The sequence below is a fragment of the Octopus bimaculoides genome, chromosome 8 (assembly GCF_046866305.1).
Source record: "Octopus bimaculoides isolate indiv1 chromosome 8, ASM4686630v1, whole genome shotgun sequence".
Lineage (NCBI taxonomy): Eukaryota > Metazoa > Mollusca > Cephalopoda > Octopoda > Octopodidae > Octopus > Octopus bimaculoides.
Window position 1 is genome coordinate 2,468,424 of NC_142935.1, and position 15,987 is coordinate 2,484,410.

The window sequence follows — 15,987 nt, forward strand, 5'->3', positions numbered from 1 at the left end:
CATCCTTTTGAGGTTGATAAATGAAGTACCAGTGAAACACTGGGGTTGACATGATCGACTAGTCCCTACCCCACAAAAATTTCAGGCCATGTGCCTTTAATAGAAAAGATTATTATTATTATTATTATTATTATTATTATTATTATTATTATTATTATTACCTCCGCCTTAGCGAAGGCGTTGGTATTGTTTTCAGTCATGTTTGTTTGTTTGTTTGTTTGTCTGTGGACAAGATATCTCAAGATATCTCAGTAGTTGTTGACTCTCAACAACTATTGAAAATACAGTTCTATATTTAAGAAATGAGGAATTATGTACATTGTTTACATTTGACAGATATTTCTCCTCATTTTGTTTGTTGTTAACACAATGTTTCGGCTGATGTATTCTCCAGCCTTCATCAGGTGTCTTCGGGAAATTTCGAACCTGGGTTCTCATTCCTCAGGTATTTTTCGATGTTATTATTAAGATTATTATTATTATCATTCAGGTCACTGCCTGGAATTGAACTTGGAGTCTTGGGGTTAGTAGCCCATACTCTTAACCACTATGCTATATGGCGTAATGGTTAAGAGCGCTGCATATGGCATAGTGGTTAAGAGTGCGGGCTGCTAACCCCAAGATTCTGAGTTCGATTCCAGGCAGTGACCTGAATAATAATGATAATAGTAATAACATTGAAGAATACCAAAGGAATGAGAGCCCAGGTTTGAAATTTCCCCAAGACACCTGATGAAGGCTGGAAGGTATATCAGCCGAAACGTTGTGTTAACAACAAACAAGATGAGGACAAATATCCATCAAATGTAAATAATGTAAATAATGAACTATTGAAAAGGTTGCAAGACGCAATGAAAATTTTAGAAAAAGAAATGAGTGGAAATTTTACCAGTGAGTGTGTTAAATTATAAGGCACCAAAAGAGAATGACTTTCCCCAGACACAACAGAATATACTTCAACACACGAACTCACCTAAAGAATCTTGCAAACCAAATCCAAAAACGAAATGCAATAAATTAATTATACTTAACACAACACACTAAATATTTTAACAATTTTTTTTATATACAACATTTAATCATAAAAATATAATGGAATTTTTTTATAATGTCAAATGAGTTTGAGGGTCCAGTTAAACAGGAACCAAAAAGGTCTAAACAAAAAAAGGGGTAAAATTGGTTGAGAAACCCTGATTGGAGAACGCCGTGGTTGGAAGGAAAATTTAAAATAAAATAAAATGTCAAAGTAATAGTTTGGGATTTATTATCCACCCCCACCCACCCCCGTCCACTTCAGATTGTTTTAGTATCACCAGATAACAATAATGGAATGCTTCCATCATTTTTCCATATAAATACCTGTTTTATTTGTGTTTGTTCTATGAAATATGGCCATGTGTTCTTTGGCTTAAATGGCTGCTGTTACAGGAATTCTTAACTGATGTTTTTGGAAACAGAAAACATGAAGGTGACACAAACACACACACACCCTTTCCCTGTACCTTCCCTGTCTTGTTAGTGTGAAACAAAATCTTAGTAATATTCCATTATCACAGCTTACCATTATTATTCCTTGCCAACATTGAGATTAGATTACTGGACTTGGTGCAAAACTAATTTAATTTCCATTTGCTGTTAGTAGCAATAACAATACCACCACCACCACCACCACTACTGCTGCTGCTGCTACTACTACTACTATTCAGTTTTTAGTGAACAGCATGATTTTCTTTCAATTTCCTATTCTTCGACCTCGCCATCCTTTACCATTCTGTAGAATGAAATGGAAGCATCAGAGAGAAACCAATGTTTCTCAATCACTTCAGATTCTTCTCTTTCTCTCTCTCTCTCTCTCTCTCTCTCTCTCCTTTTCCTTTTCTACATTTTTCTCAATCATTCGAATTCAGTTTTTTTCCCCTCCCTCCTAATATATTTCTATTTCATTTTTTTTTATTCTTTCACCCCACCACCACCACTACATTACTTACTGCCCACCTGTTCTCACCTCTCTCTCTTTCTCTCTCTATTTCTTCACCCACTCCACCCATCTCTCTCTTCTCTTCTGAACTTATTTATTTCTTATTTCTCCTGATTCCCCCCTCCACATACCCCTGCATTCCTTTCTCCCACTTTAATTTCCAATTAGTATCGTTAAGTTTTTTTATAACTCCCCCCCTCTCTTATTTTATTTTATCACATTACCCATGTCTAACTTTTCTTTGGTTCTTCATAATCTGATTTTTTTTTTCTTTTGCTTCTATATAACATTCTTTTCCTAATTCTTTCAATTCACACTTTTTCATCCATTACCATTAACCACTTCAGTCTCTCTCTCTCTCTCTCTCTCTCTTCTCGCCCCCCCCCCACGTACTTTAAGCTTCTCTCTTCAACTTTTTAATATAATTCACTCTATGTCCAATCTAACTTGCCATAACAATCACTTGTAGAAGAAGCAAACCATTTTTGCCACAACTTCACCAAGACATCGTTTATACTTTGTAATTTCATTATTATTTATTTGTTATTTATTTGTTAGCAAAAATCTCCAAGTTTTTCCTCTTTTCTTCTGAAGGCCACCAACCCCAGTAATGGTGCACAACGATCTCCAAGATGCTTGTAGTCATTCTATCGACTTGTCTTCAGTTGACAGTGGTCCAACTTCAAGAAGGTTTGTACTGCAGACACTCTGCTATTCTCAGTCTTCTCTTTCACTTGTACAACTTTGTTGTTCTGTTCGAGTCAAAGAACCAGGGGAAGCACTCATGATTTTTACCAAAGTCCTTGAAAATGGTGAGAGGGAAGAAGGGATAGAGTCATCTCCAGACTAGGAATCAAATTCAAGTATTTCCTTGCAGCAGAAACAGACTCAGCTGAAGACACCTCATTGTCATCTGGTTGAGCTGGCTCAGACATTTTTAATCTGCTCATGCTGTCCATCTTTGTCCTGCATTAGTTGAGGGAAGTGTTTGGGGTGTCATCCAGTCTCTCTCGTGAGTTGATCTCCATATGTTCTGTTCCGATGACCTCCTCAAGTATGGCCAAATGTATATATATCTTCTGGGTATTTACCAGCGTGTGTAGAATTAATCTTGGATATATACATATGTGTGTTGTGTGTGTGTATTAAATAAAATGAGACAACAAAGCCAAGGCTGTGTGGAATTTTCAGGACATTTACAAAGAGAGAGTTAGTCTTACAGCTGTTTCTGGGATATTAGGGATATCCCTTCATCAGAGACGATATGAGATGGTTAAATAGAGGGAAATATTACAGTACAGTGTAAAGAGTTATTTTGGGAAAGAAAGCAAATAGGAGAATGAATGTAGAAATTAAAATTTTAAAAAAATAAAGATGTTATAGTTGTAGTCCCATTATTTAAAGAATTTCTACCACTTCTACAAACCACTTTCCTTAGATAATGGAAGTGCAACTATAACATCTTTATACATTTTTTTTTTTTCTACATTCATTCTCCCATTTTCCTATATACTCCTTATTTGCTTCCTTTTCCAAAATAACTCCTCATATTGCGCATTGGCATCAGCCAAAGTTTCAGAAAGTGTATGGAGAGGTGTATATGAGCTGCACACAAAAGTACGAGTGGTTCGGACATTTCCAGGATGGCTGAAAAAGTGTTGATAGTGGCGAACGTTCTGAGAGACGCAAAACCATCACAGGTGTGCATGTGGCTGTGATGGGAAATTGTGATTCGACAATTTCCCCTGTGAGTCATCAGAGGATGTGCAGATTAGTTACGGTTCAGTCCAGTCCATTATCCCTGAAGATTTGGGTATGAGACCCGTGTCTGCCAAGTTTGTGCCAAAACAGATTTCAGCTGACCAAAAAGACACTTGGGTTTCAGTTGCATAAGAACTCCTTGATTGTGTTGAGAACAATGAAAACGTTTTGGAAACATTCCGTAGGCCTCTGAGTAGGTATCATCAAGCTTTTGGCAAAATTTGATGCAGATTCTCCACTCAACCGTCTCTGTCATGGTTAATGCAACAATCACATGCTACACACCTTCCTTCCAAGCACTGCTGTAAACAGTGGAAGTAAGCTAGAATGTTAAAACTAAGTGCACATGCACAGCAGAGTTCAAGGTCAGTCTGTGCCAAGCGGCTTCACTCTGCATACTTTAGCTTTGTTACTATAGCAACAGTCCGGATACTTACTGATCAGACCACACGCACGCACACACCCACCCACATACATACATATATATGTATGAACATCTATCAATACACACACATATCTATATACACATGCAAATATATTGATATATGCATATATATATTTGTACGTACACACACACGTACATATGCATATACACACATATACACATATCTTCCAGATATGAATACTTGTAACAAGATTGAAGAATTTAAAGTAACAAAAATAATAAGTCCATTAAAGAACGAGTTAAAAACAGATTACCATTTGTTATGGAATCTTCTGGAATGTTCCCTCAGACAAATTCTTGAACGTATTTTCGTCTTTTCTATGAGGACAATATCAATATCAAGAATCGACTGTGCAATTTTTATCTTTGAAAAGAAGCATTTTATGTGACTTTACAACAATAATTCTCATTAGATATCTTTCGAATACCCTTTGGGATCAACAACATTAGTCAGAACGGCTCACCACCTCCCCACAAACCTTATGCAGCTTATTTGATCAAATAACTTAGATTCCAATTATCTATATAACTTGTTGAGTATTTTGTTCGTTATCATTTTATATGTAATTCAACACCAGCCCATCATTACTGCAGCAACAGTGGCAGTAGTAGCAGCAGCAGCAATGGTGGTGGTGGAGATGGTGATAGCGATGGTAGTAGTGGTGGTAGTATAGCAGTGGTTGTAATGGTGGTGGTGGTGGTGGTAGTGGTGCCAGTTGTAGTAACTCCGCCGCCATGCACTTTTGTCTTACTAAACATGTTTAGAAAGATCTCTTGAAAATCTTACCGATTCTTAAGCTGAGATATTCAATATCTGCAAGATTATACATTCTTAGGAATGGCAATCTGAACCTAATCTCTAAAGAATGGCATTAATAATGACAGTTCCAGTTCTTATATATCAGAAATATCTTTGGTAGATTCAGATCTCAGAAGAACCAGGAACTAATGCAAGCGATTACTTAGTGTCAGCTCTGAAACTCACTTCTCATCGTTTACCGCAGTACCCCAGCACCCTGGGCTCCCCATGTCTTCTTGGTACTTATTTCATTAGTTCTGAGAATAAAGACAGATAGAGAGAGAGAGAGAGAGAGAGAGAGAGAGAGGGCTATCATCATCACATCATCATCATCATCAAGTCCCCATGTCCCACATCAAAATGGGTTGGATGGTTTTGACAGTCCCTTATGGGTCTAAGGACTGCATTGTGATCCCATGTCTCCTTTGCTATGGTTTCTATGGTTGAATTTCTTTCCTAATGCCAACCATTTTGCAATGTGCTCTGGCTGCATTTTTCATGGCACCAGCATTAGTGAGGTCACCACCCCAAGAGAAGTGGTTTTATTCTAGAAGATGAGGGCTTAACTCTGTTGTTGCCATATTTCTGTTGAAGTACACTGCTCTTAATTACATTATTTACATTGACAGATATTTGTCCTCTTGTTTGTCGTTAACACAATGTTTTGGCTGATATACCCTCCAGCCTTCATCAGCCTCAAGGGTTATATGGATTCTGATTGAGAACCTTTGGATTAAAGGGAGGAGGGTTCAGAGCAGGTTTCTTATTGTAGAGATGCTACATGGCTACTCACATTATAGAAGAGAAAATTGGAATGTTTGGGATAGAGCAAGGAAGAAATAAAATTAGGGATTTGGGTAGGGAATGAAGAACTGAGCGTAGGTGGGTAGAGGTTGCGCATATCAACACTTGACCATCATTATGGTAGTAGTAGTAGTAGTAGTAGTAGTTGTAGTAGTAGTAGGAGTAGTAGTAGTAGTAGTAGTAGTAGTTGTAGTAGTAGTAGGAGTAGTAGTAGTAGAATGTCCTGGGTGGAATTATAGTGACACCAACACCAGTGGAATTGTCTTGTCCTTGACAAGACTAGAGGGTCCTCTCAGCCCCACATCTCTACTCATTTACCAACCACTCTACAGAATGTTCTGGGTAGGTTTATACCAACATTAAATCAATTACTCAATCAAATTTGAACCAATCAATTAGCTCTCAAAGTGTCCATTATGTCTTTGACCAGAAAGTTTTTTCCATGCTGTTAACTTGTTGTTCCTGAACCTCCCATTGCCATATTTGGCAGCTTTTTAAAACTATAAAGAAGAACCACAAGAAAAAGGAAAAACTCCCTTCAAAATAATGGCTGGGTTTATAAGTGGCAAGTTTTGAATTGGTATACTCTTTCATTCTTTGATTTGCTTCAGTCATTTGATTGTGGCCATGCTGGAGCACTGCCTTTAGTCGAGCAAATCAACCGCAGGACTTATTCTTTGTAAGCCTAGTACTTATTCTATCAGTCTCTTTTGCCGAACCGCTAAGTTACGGGGACGTAAACACACCAACATCGGTTGTCAAGTGATGTTGGGGGGACAAATACAGACACACAAACATATACACACACATACATATATATATATATATATATATATATATATATATATATATATATACAATGTTAATTCTCTAAATGAAGTATTAACAGTAACTGCACGATAACTCCCTTGGCAAACAGGACACAGTCGTGTGTCGATAAGCCAGCTGGAGGAGATGTCCTCCTGGGGCTAAAAGCAACAGTAACATCCACCCCTAGGGGTCAGCCACACTTAAGTGGCAATATACTACACTTTATATATATATATATATATATATATATATATATATACCACGGGCTTCTTTCAGTTTCCATCTACCAAGTCCACTCACAAGGCTTTGGTCGGCCCAAGGCTATAGTAGAAGACACTTGCCCAAGGTGCCACGCAGTGGGACTGAACCCGGGACCATGTGGCTGGTAAGCAAACTACTTACCACACAACCACTCCTACGCCTATATTAGGTATATTAGCAGTTCAAATAATTAATTTAGAGTTTCTCTCTCTGTTTTTGTCTATCCATCTCTATCCTTTTTTTCTGTCTGTGTTTGTCTGTCTGTCTGTCTGTCTGTCTCTCTCTCTCTCTTTGTCTCTGTCAGTCTCTCTTTCTCTATGTTTATCTCTACATCTCTCTCCACCTCTCTCTCTCTCTCTTAATTTCTAATGAACGAATCGTAAGGCAACAAAAGATAAACCAGAGTAGACAAACTGTTTAATAACTTTCTTTCCCATAATCTCACTTATTTTTTTATTCTATTTATTCATTTTGTTTATTTATTTATGCATTGTTTATTTATTTTTTCACTTGTTGATTTTCAGTCCGAGTAAACTGAATGCTAGTATAGGAGACACAACCCGCATCGATGATGAACACCGCTTGATCGTGCGCTATGCAGCACGACTTGCAGCAGACGCTTCAAATGCAGTAAGTGGCCCATTGTCTTAGTCTCTCTCTATCTAATAGATATGTTTATATTTTTGTTTATTCAGCCAGAATGAAATACAATCCACTTTCCCTGCTATTCTAATCAATAGGTTGTCTAAATAATCATGTTAGAAACTGCACAACTCTAACACCAAATAATTCATTATTTACTTCCAGTTTACTGCTACCATAGGTTTCATTACGTCTTCTCCTTCATCTTCTGTTCCTTCCCTTTGTCATAATGATATTAATAATAATTATTATCATCATTTGAATAATAAGAGAGTTGGATTTAGTTCCACTTTACTGTTATTATAGCCTGCATTTAGCCTTCTTCTTCTCCCTTCTCTTTGTCTTCTTCTCCTCCTCCTCCTCCCCTCCTTTTATTATTTCTTTCTTCTCCCCTCCTCCCACTCCTTTCGCTTCTCCTTCATTATAATTATTATTAGTTGGATTATAGAGTGCTGGATTAAATGCCTTGAGATTTTATTTCCATTCCCTTACACTCTGGATCCAAATTCCTCTAGGATCAATTAATTAAGTACCAGTAATATATGGTAACAATCACCTCACTTCAATATTCCTCTTTCCCATAACTTGGGGCCTGACATCAAATTTCTTGTGAAGAAACTGAATTACAAATGTTTTGATCCTTGTTTTGATCCTTGTTTTGATATAGCTGTAGTATGGTGGTCAGTCATAAATCATTCATAAGCCACTCATGTTCATGTATTGTCAATCAGAAACCAATCATGTTAACATATTGTGTGTCATAAGTCAGCCATGTTTATATGTTGTCAGTCAAAAGTCAGCTGTGTTTACATATTGTCAGTCATAAGCCAGTCATGTTTACATATTGTCAATCATAAGTCAGCCATGTTTACACGCTGAATCTATTGGGTTGGTGCATAATTATTGCGGCTTTTTTTCAACGAATTTTATTCAACAAAAACAATAACAGTATTTAACAAAAACATCTTTAAATGATGGTCTGACTGTCTGCCAAGCAAATTGGAAGCAATAATTTGAGTTAATGGTGAATATGCTCTGGAATAATCATTTAAAGATGTTTTTGTTGAATAAAATTTGTTGAAAAAAAAGCCGTACTTTTTGGCACTGGAAGTGAACAGACACAGACATACATTATGTACATGCATGTGTATGCAGGAAATAGAATGAGATAGAGAGACATTACAATGCAAACATAACTCGATGCTCACACAAAGAGAGATAGAGAGGGAGGGGGGAGAGAATGCAGGAAGAAACATAAAACATCTGAAGTCAAATAAGTCAGAATTAAATCATTGATGCCAAAATGGCAGTGCCAAAACAGCTGGGCCAAACCGTCTCATACATAAACCTTTTTCATTGGCTCTATACTTGTCAGTAGATTTTAATAATACCTTGTTAATATTATGAAGATTTGTTTGTTAAAATTGATTACGCACACATTTTATTGTGTACAGAATCAACAAACGGAATCTTTCAGTTTATCAGATCAAATCTATTTTTTTCTGGTTTCTAATTTAGTTCCAGGAACACTCAGCCATATTTTAACATTAAGGTTTTTGTTTTTCATTTGGTTATTCTCATTAATCAAAAATTCTCAATTAATTCTGCCTATGTGTTGTAAACTTTCTTACAACATTTTTTTTTTCAAAGTTGATAATTTATTGAAATAATTCAAACATATTTTTTTGTTTTTGGTTTATTTTTTTCTTTATTTTTGGTCATCATGAAATTTTAATTTTGAAAAATGAGATCTCTGATTCTTTTCCCACATTGTGATGTTGAAATATAATTCAGATTTGTTTCACTGTAAATGTTATCAGCTGGTCTATCTAGAAATAGCAACAAAAAACACTGAAAACCAGTGTTTGATGCAAAGCCACTAGTGTTTGATGCAAAATCACCAATGTTTGATACAGAATTACCAATATTTGGTATAAAATTGCTGTGGATGCAAGGTGACTTGGCTCATGACTTGTCCAATCTAAACCACTTTGGAAAACTAGTTGTGACATGAAGATGGTGCCATACCATTTTCTTTAGCACTGTAGCATTATTTCTTCATAGATTCCACATAGCTAATATTAAGGTAATAAGTGGTTGTGGTCATAGTGAGGATGGCAGGGGGCATGTGATGGTAGTGGTGGTGGTGGTGTTAATGCAGGTATGGAGCAGTATTTAAGTTTTATTTCTTCATCTCCCAGACGTCTTCCTTTACTCTGATTCTCTCCCAGACACCTGAGGACATCCATGTAACCCTCATTATTGATTGTCTGATTACACGGAAAGGACTCCTGATAAATGAAATCCTCCCAATTTCAAAAGACGATTGACATCATATTCGCATTTTAAAGACTCTGATTTGTGTTTTTTTTTTTTTGGTCATGGCATCAAAGAGCCAATCCCTTGCAATGAGTTTTTTTTTTTCTTTCAAGAATACAGCATCCACTCATGTTTCATCACCAGTTTATTAAGTCTTTCATCAGCATTTGAATTCTTCTGATACCAAACTGCTCAAGATACAAACTTTTGATTTTAAAGTGATCCAAGTTAAAACCTTCTTCCATCAAAATTTCAATTTACGTTCCAAACACCATCTTAATAATGGCAAAGTTATTTTACTAAATTCTTCATTATTTTCACAATTAATTGCAGCAAAGTCAGTGTAGTTTCACAGAAATATGGTACTAAAATGGTTAATGGTTGTTCTTCCCAGTTCCAAACACTGATACCTCTTGTGCACGACTCCAACAATCTTCCTCTAGGTTTGCTGCAACACAAGATAAGCTTCTGTATTTCAAATGGGGTTGATGTAATTAACAAGCCCCTTTCCCTTGAAATTTTGGGCCCTGTGCCTATAATAGAAAGGATTATTATTATTATTATAAGACTGATGGTCAGGGACATCCATACACAACTGCAGTTGCAAGGATGCTCCACCGGCTGATGACTCTGCTGTTTTAAAAGCTTAACTCCTTTTAAGACAGACCCTGTAGAATTAGCGAAACAGGAAAATATGCAAATTTTCAACAAGTTTTAATCATTTATTTTTAAATGCTAAAAGGGGAAAATGCAGATATGAAAATTTATTAAAAAGAAATCAATGTTTTTGGTTAATTATTAAAAAAAAAAAAAAATTCTAATGAAGAAACATCATGATCTGTACAAAGCCAAATGTCTTTTATTCCATTTTCTTCCCCCTCAAAGACATGTAACATTTTAAATGCAGATGCATCAAAAGATGCAGAAACAATACTGAAGATAATTTATAACTGCATTTCTAATTTAAAATAATTTTCATCATTTTTGTTAATTGCAAAGTTTTTGATGGTCTTCCTACCTCTGACTCCTCCTCCTAAAGAGGAACTCAGTTGACTGGCTTTCTTTTTGTTTTACTCCTCACTTTAAGGTTTATCATTAACCTCTTCAGTTCTCTGATACTAATAGCATTAATAGTAGTAGCATTCTTTAAATATATACCCCCTCGTATATATAGGTGCAGACATGACTGTGTGGTTAAGAAGTTCACTTTGCAACCATGTATTTTGGGGTTCAATATCCATGCATGGCACCATGGGCAAGTGTTTTCTACTATAAACCCCAGGCCTTCTGGATGAATTTGGTAGAATTGCTCAGCTTCAGGCAATCGCACTGAATGCTGGCTTTGCCACATTTGAAGACATAAGTGCTACCTTGCTTGAAGGTTAGTGACAGAAAAAGCATCCAACTGTAAAAATGTCTCAATAATGTATTCATCTGACTCATGCTGCCATAGAAAAAACAGATGTGAAACTAAATGAACATAATAAGGACAGTTTTGTACGATAAGACCAAAGATGGTTTCAAATAGAATGGTACCAGAAGAGTATAATGATTAATCCAAATATGTCTGTAATTTATGAAACTGATTGAAGCATTGTAATATTAATTGGGCTCCCCACCCTCCCTGTATCCCCCCCCCCCATTATAGAAGGTAAGGTTGGGATATCAGCCACATCAATCTTAGAGAGGTTGCAAAGGTCAGGTGCACTGCTCCTCTATTTCTCGTTAACTCATAAAATAATTTAAAAGAAAAAAAATACAGCAAGCTATAATTAATTTACCTTTGCATATTTCCCTTGCTCTTCTAACTAATATTAAATCTGAAATTATTTTCGAGGCAGACTTTTTAGATTTAATTTCAAAGTCAGTTTTAATTAATTGCCACCGACTTAATAAATTTTAAAGAAAGTACATTTTAATTTAAAGGGAAAATATGCTTTTGTCTTTAACCAGCAATGTATTCTTGAGTTTGTGTATTTTTGTGTGCGTATGTATGTCTGTGCATGTCTGTGTGGTTGTGTGTATTGAAATATATAAGATCTGCATTTTCTGTCTTCCTTTCTCCTTCTTGTTTTACTGACATATTTTTCTTTTACTACAATCATTATGATGATAATAATAATAATAATAATAAAAATGATGGTGTCAAATTTTGCCACAAAGGTAGCCATTTTGAGGGACGGGATGTGTTGATTATATTGATCCCAGTGTTCAACTGGTACTTAATTTATCAACCCCCAAAAGGATGAAAGGCAAAGTCGACCTTGGTGGAATTTGAACTCAGAACGTAAAGACAGATGAAATGCGGCTAAGCATTTTGCCCGGCGTGCTAACGATTCTGCCAGCTCACCACCTTAATAATAATAATAATAATAATAATAATAATAAGGGTTTCAAATTTTGCAACAAGGGCAGCCATTTTGGGGAGGGGACTTGTCGATTACATCAACCCCAGTATCCAACTGGTAATTAATTCATCAACCCCCGAAAGGACAAAGGCAAAGTTGACCTTGGCAGAATTTGAACTCAGAATGTAAAGAAGAAATGCTATCTAAGTATTTTGTCCAACATGTTAACGACTCAGCCAGCTCATTGCTCTTTTGATGATAACGATTATTATTTCTACTCTAAGCACATCATCATCATCGTCATTGTTGTTGTTTAAAGTCCGCTTTCCATGCTGGCATGGGTTGGACAGTTTGACTGAGGACAAGCTGGGAAGCTGCACCAGGTTCCAATCTGATTTGGCAAGGTTCCTACAGCTGGATGCCCTTCCTAACGCCAACCATGCCGAGAGTGTAGTGGGTGCTTTTTATGTGCCACTGGCACAGGAGTCATTCAGGTGGCACTGGCATCGACCATGCTCAAATGATGCTTTTTATGTGCCAGTCAGGAGGCACTGGCATTGGTAATGCTTGAATGGTGTTTTTTACAAGCCACCATATCAGGTGCCAGTCAGGCAGCACTGAAATTTCAGAAGAAGTCTGATTGATTACATTGACCCCATTGTTCAGCTGATACTTATTTTATTGACCCCCAAAACGATGAAAGGCAAAGTTGACCTCAGTGGGATTTGAAATCAGAACATTAAGAGCCAAAAAAAAAAAAAGGCCATTGAGTATCTTGTCCAATAATGGTTTCAGATATTAGCATGAAAATCTATTTCAACAGAAATTTAGTAAAAAAAAAAAAAAGGGTTCAATGCCAATAAATTGTAGGGTTCACAAGAACATGGCTTTGGCTGCTTGGAATAAAGAACTCGGTGCTGGGGCTGAGTGGCAAAAATTTAGTGAATTCTTGGTTTTTAATAAAACTTAAACATCATTAGAGTTATTGGCATCAACTGTAGTTATTCAACTGTCTGAAATTATAGAACCAAAATAATGGTACTTGTGGCCTGTGTCTACAAGAAATAGATATAATCACTGTTATTGGTGGAATATTATACCATTCTTAACTAAAGAAGGCTGAGAGCTTAGAAAAAAAAATGTCGGTTAGCTACCAGGAGATTTTCATCCTTCTTATCTTTCTCTCTTTGGGTCACTTCTGGTCCAAACTTATCTGAGATAACCGACCGATTTATTTACTGGAATCTCCTTCCAGCTACTCCAAAACTTAGGTATTCACACCTTTTCCTTTCTTTTCTTTTATTTTTGTTTAGATAAATATAAGTAGCATATTTTCAATTATTATTATTATTATTATTATTATTATGATAACCATCATCAGCTTCTGCCTGTGAATTGCATGCCATTATTTTCTTTGAAAAGAACACTTTATCTCTCTTTGATTGATTGGTGCCGTTATCACAGTTTCTTTTTGATCTGGAATTGGTAAACAATACTTGAACAGCCCAATTTTATTCTTCTACAAAATCGATAATAATAATAATAATAATAATAATAATAATAATAATAATGATGATGCTGATGATAGGCTTCAGCAAATACAAGAATTTGACTGTGGTACTACTTTTAGTATATTTAACAAGAATTCTTCTTCAGTATTTTTCAAGTGATCTCTTTTAAATTTCTCTGAAGAACTCTTTCTACATAGGTGCACTGTTTAGACTTTATCGATTGTGTATTCTGTGTTGGCACTGCAACATTGGTCCGCAGGGATTCTGAAATAGTTTTGGTCCACCAGTTTTGTTGAGTCTCGTACATTGACCCTTGTACATTAAAAGCAGGGCATAAAAAATGGGCCAGTGGCGACGAAGTGGGGGTGGGGTGTTTACACAACCCTATAAAATATAAATAATAATAATAATAATAATAAGGGACATTTTTCAGAAAGTTTTAAGAGATCTAATCTGTCCCCAAGAAGACATTCACTAATAATATGCCTCATTTGATCCCTTTTCTGTCTAAAACATTTCCATAAGTTTCTCCTAAACAACCAAACTTGTTTTCAGACTTTCAATTAACCCTTGTTTTATACGTTCAGAGTTAAAATAAATCTTTCCTCTTCCTTAAAACTGCTGGTTTTGTGTCGAAATTTGAAGACATTATTATTATTATTATTATTATTATTATTATTAAGGTTGACTTTGCCTTTCATCCTTTCGGGGTCAGTAGATTGAGTACCAGTGAAACACTGAGGTTGATGTAATCATCTAACGCCTTCTCCACAAATTTCAGACCTTGTACCTATAATAGAAAGGATTATTATTATTATTATTATTATTATTATTATTATTATATACACTAAAATACAAATCTTGTATTTTGAGCACACTTTTGAACGAGGCAGAAGCATGGACTCCCTATTACAGACATATGAAGAAACTTGAAACCTCTCACATGTGTTGTTGTCTGTGCATTATCTGCAACACAAAATGGCAAGATATCAAATGTCGAAATCTTAGAAGAATCTGATACTCTTCCGGTCTCCAAAGTTTGCTGATGAGAATTCAGTGCAGATGGGTAGGGCATGGTGTTCGAATGAAAAGTGACTGCATTCCAAAAGTGCTTTTGTATGGCCAACAAGTGGAGGGATATTGTGGCAGAGGAAGACCTGTCCTTCGGTATAAGTTGAAGCAATCACTAAAATCTCTAGAGTTTAACTTGACATCTTGGGAAAGTCGTTGCTTAAATCCGTCTGAGTGGCATAAAATGTGTCAGGATGCATCCAAGCAATTTGAGCTGAAGAAAAAGAACACTAGAAGTACTAGAACCTGCAACCAGCAGACAAATTTACCCAGTCCCTCCTGCATGACTTTACTTGGTACATGCTCATACCAGTTCTCTGTTACTTCATATTGGTATTTACAGCAGAAGAGCCAATGAAGATACACACACACTTTACCGTGGTAGCACTTGCATTCTTTTTGCGCAAGGCTCTCACATCCACTTCCCAAGTGGGTCACGTTTCCACGCTCTTCCCACAGAGTCTGCATTATTATTATCATCATCATTATTATTATTATTGCACAGAGATTATATAAATACCGAGTATACCGTAGCAGTTATCTGTATTGATTGTCCACTTCTGCATGTTTTTTTTTTTTCTTAATCATTCCAATTTTAAAACATATTTACTAAGTGTGTGTCATTAGGAAGATTAATGATTATTATCAAATCTGAAGCAGATTAACTAATTTTCATATTAACCGAGCAACCTTAATTGCGCACATGGTGCAGGCCTCACATTTGCAGAAACCTCTTCCAAAATGTTTCATGACTGTGAGGTCAAGTAGCTCCCTTTGGAACACTTGGTGTTTGGGTTCAATCCCACTGTCCAGCATCCTTGGTCAATGTCTTCTGCAATAGCCTCAGGTTAACTAATGCCTTGTGAGTGAATTTGGCAAGTGGAAATTGTGTGCGTGTGTGTGTCCTTCAAATATACAATTGGATCTGTAGAAATAATTTCCCTTTCTAGGGAAGCCATTAGCAACTGGCTTCTTCCCTCTGCCTCCTTTTATATTCGCTGATAATTCTAATTAACCACCCACCCACCCACATACATACATGTCCTTCAAATATGCAGCTGGATACGTTAGCAACAATTATGATTCAATAAAACGGCCAGGTTTGTTCTAAATAAGGCTTCCTTTTCTGTGGTCTTTATTGTAAAATCTACCCTGATGGATAATTAATATCATATTCCCTCTGTATACACAGAGAGAGAATATGTGTGTGGCTCTGACTGCACCATAGCTCAATGAGG

General features: G+C 36.2%; 1 protein-coding gene across 10 annotated transcripts in view; it reads left to right on the forward strand.

Annotated features, from left to right (window-relative positions):
* Positions 1–15,987, forward strand: part of LOC106872656 (dystrobrevin beta) — a 310,067-nt gene that overhangs the window by 203,208 nt on the left and 90,872 nt on the right. For all 10 annotated transcript variants that reach the window (XM_089356021.1, XM_089356022.1, XM_089356014.1 and 7 more), the window contains 2 exons: positions 2,573–2,668; positions 7,383–7,488. In XM_089356021.1, coding sequence (XP_089212147.1) covers positions 2,573–2,668; positions 7,383–7,488 — 202 coding nt within the window. The remainder of the gene's footprint in view (positions 1–2,572; positions 2,669–7,382; positions 7,489–15,987) is intronic.